Genomic DNA, 2,912 nt, shown 5'->3' with positions numbered 1-2,912 from the left:
GAGAGAGAGAGAGAGAAATCACGCATCGTATCTCTCGACAGATAGCGGAACTTTGAGATCGTGTTAGCAAGTCTATGAGCATCGGTGATTTGTAATTAGAGAGAGACTATAAATATCGTCCGTGAGAAGAACCAAGAGAATCGGCTATAGTCGCGATACAATATACTTGAAGATACTGCGAATAATATCATAAGAATCACGTTTTAAATTAATGAGTAATATAATTATTGCGAATGCCGATATTAATTTACACGTGACCGGTCTCGATCGAGCGATTCCATAACTACTTTCTATGTGTCCACACGAGATAGAAATATTCATTTCGTCATGCCATTCTCAGCTTGTCATTGTCACGGCAGAGCGCGCTTGTTTTTATATTCGAAGTAGCAGTCGCGGACTACTGTTCGACGAAAAGAAGCTTTGTAGTAGTGACGGTTAGCGTCAAAAGAACGACGAGAATCGAGGACTAACATGAGCTATCCTATCTTGCCTGATAGTCTCGTGCCTCTGCGGCGGGGCTTGGAGGTGCAGTAGGTGCCGGCGGTGGTGGAGGAATGGGCAACATCAGCGAACGCACCCTCGAGGAATGCTGGTCTACCCTGCAGCGAGTGAGTTGAACACTCAGCCCGTTCACAAAATCCTTTTTATTAACGCTCTCCCTGCCCATGCGCGCGTCCGTACCTTAAGTTCCTTGCTTTCTCTCATCAACGGCCGAAATTTTGTCAGCCGTTTTTTTTCTTTTACATTTCATTTAACTTGTCGATCCTGCACGTCGCAGACGCGCTGCGTCTCGTCTCACTCATTGACATTATTTTTCTTTAATTTATCGACATTCAACACTATTCAGTTCGCTATATTCTGCTCGATTATGATTTCGCTTCCGCGCGAACTTCTCTGGAACGTCTCGCGATTATTCTTGTTTCGTTTGCATCTCAATCGCTTTGCTCATTTATCTGTTCATCATTTTGATCTTGATGTTATCTTATTTTTTTTGTCTCTTTATCCATTGGCATGTGTCGTATGTGTATCGCCGTTCGTTTTTTTATTTCGTCAGCTGAATGTATCGCCTTGTTCCTGTGCATTGTGAAATAGTCTTACTTACTCGTAGCTGACCGCCAGCGGCGGTTCGAACGATCCTCGTTCTCACTCACGCTCGTGTACTAACGAGCGTGTCGTTACATCATACTAGAGATTTAACGGATGACGCGGTATGCGGCGAAATATGCGTTCCGCATCATAACGCTTGTGTCATGTACGCGACGAGAAAGTACATTGATAAAGCGGCAATTTTTCGATCGAGTGATTAATTGCACTCATGTATCCGATCAACTTGTATCCATACAATCGTCAACACAAAATACGCGGCTTACTTGCACGACTCTACGCCAACACTGCAAGCCCGAAAGTACAAGAAAAGAAAGCAGTACTAACGAGCCCCGAATTACGTTAAACTGTCGACTGATGAACGGAGCGTGAGGTCCCGGAAAAGAGAGAACAGCGCGATAAAAAGGCAGGATACTTTCCCCTTCCTGCTGGAAACTTTAAAATTCTCAACCCCAGGACGTAACAACAATTTGTTTCGTTAAGTAGCCGCAGAGCTCTTTTGTTTTTGCGGCTTCTTTTATTTTAGCGGCGATAGCGCCGGCGGTTGGAGTGACGATGGAAAAGGTAACAGGGAGAGGTGGAAGGAGACGATAGGGATGTAAGAGGGGGTTGCTCGAGCACCTCGTCCTCCCGCCGTATTCTACCTCGTCCTTCCTTTTCTTCCATCGCCACCTTAAAAGCCGTCCCGCACTGCGCGCGCGAAGCGAAACTTTCGGAAAATCGCAAAAACGTCGAGCGATGGCGAAGTTTCCACGTTTCCCCGAGATTTAATTAAAACATTCGCCTCCTTTGTGCCGTCCCCACGCACTGTTCATGGACCGAACCGTCGAAGCGAGCCATCGTCCTTTTATTTTGTCCAAGCAACGAGAATTGATATGAGTCCTCGATAGACCGGACTTGATTCTTACTACTTAAATTTTGAGGTAAATTTTACGGATTTTGTTGAATTCATCTTGCTGGATCAATGTTATAAAATATGTAACATAAAATATAAAAAGTATAAAAATATAAAAATATAAAGATAAAAAAAATGTAAAATATAAAAAATGTAAAAATAAAAAATATAAAAAAATATTTAAAAATATAGCATAAAAAAAATCGCTGCACATAATTATGTTATATCGATTCGAAACTATAATAACAGAAAAATCTCAAGAAGCTACGTGTTTTAATTAAAATCTTTTTAATCAAATTTAATTAAATTGAATTGTTTAATTAAGGATTGATAAGAATAATACGTGAATGCATTCAGCCGTTGTCTCCAACAACGATGACACTCTGATGAAAAAATTTCGAGACACTTGAGGATTCATTGTGAACTCGTGGGAAAGACGAAGGGTTCCGCAGACGTAGAGAGGACGAGTGTGTCGCGATATTACATAAACATTCGCGGAGAACCGTTCTCAGGACCGGGGGTGCACCCGCGTTTTTTTCTTCTACCTCGCGCTACCTCGAAAATTAAAATCCAATTATTTCGACGCCTCTGCTCGACCCGGGTCGGCCGATTCAAATGAATTTTTTGTTCATGCTTCTCCCCAATTCGCTCTTTCAACGCGCGTTAAACCGGTTCGTTCGACGCAACAACCATTGCTAAGTTGCATCCAGTTCACGATTCACCCTTGATCGATTCGGGACTACGATTTCGGATCAAGCTGACAGCTGCTAAGAGAAACCAGAACCGAAAGAAAGGAAGGAGATGATGGGAAAGTGGCCAGAAGAAAGAAAATCCGAAAAAAATCGAGTTGCTTTCCAACGAATGTAAATTATTATGATGTATTATCATTATCTCAATGTATATGAAAACTTAT

At 42.2% G+C, this 2,912-nt stretch overlaps 1 protein-coding gene across 1 annotated transcript in view; it reads left to right on the top strand.

The window, feature by feature from the left end:
- The window catches only part of LOC105627514 (Krueppel homolog 1), a 79,302-nt gene that overhangs the window by 3,291 nt on the left and 73,099 nt on the right, over positions 1 to 2,912 (top strand). Inside the window, exon 2 of the mRNA XM_012208794.1 lies at positions 498 to 608. Within this exon, the coding sequence (XP_012064184.1) occupies positions 498 to 608 (111 nt within the window). The remainder of the gene's footprint in view (positions 1 to 497; positions 609 to 2,912) is intronic.

The sequence above is a fragment of the Atta cephalotes genome (assembly GCF_000143395.1).
Source record: "Atta cephalotes unplaced genomic scaffold scaffold00009, whole genome shotgun sequence".
In the NCBI taxonomy this organism is placed as follows: Eukaryota; Metazoa; Arthropoda; class Insecta; order Hymenoptera; family Formicidae; genus Atta; species Atta cephalotes.
This window is presented reverse-complemented; position numbering and strand designations above follow the sequence as displayed.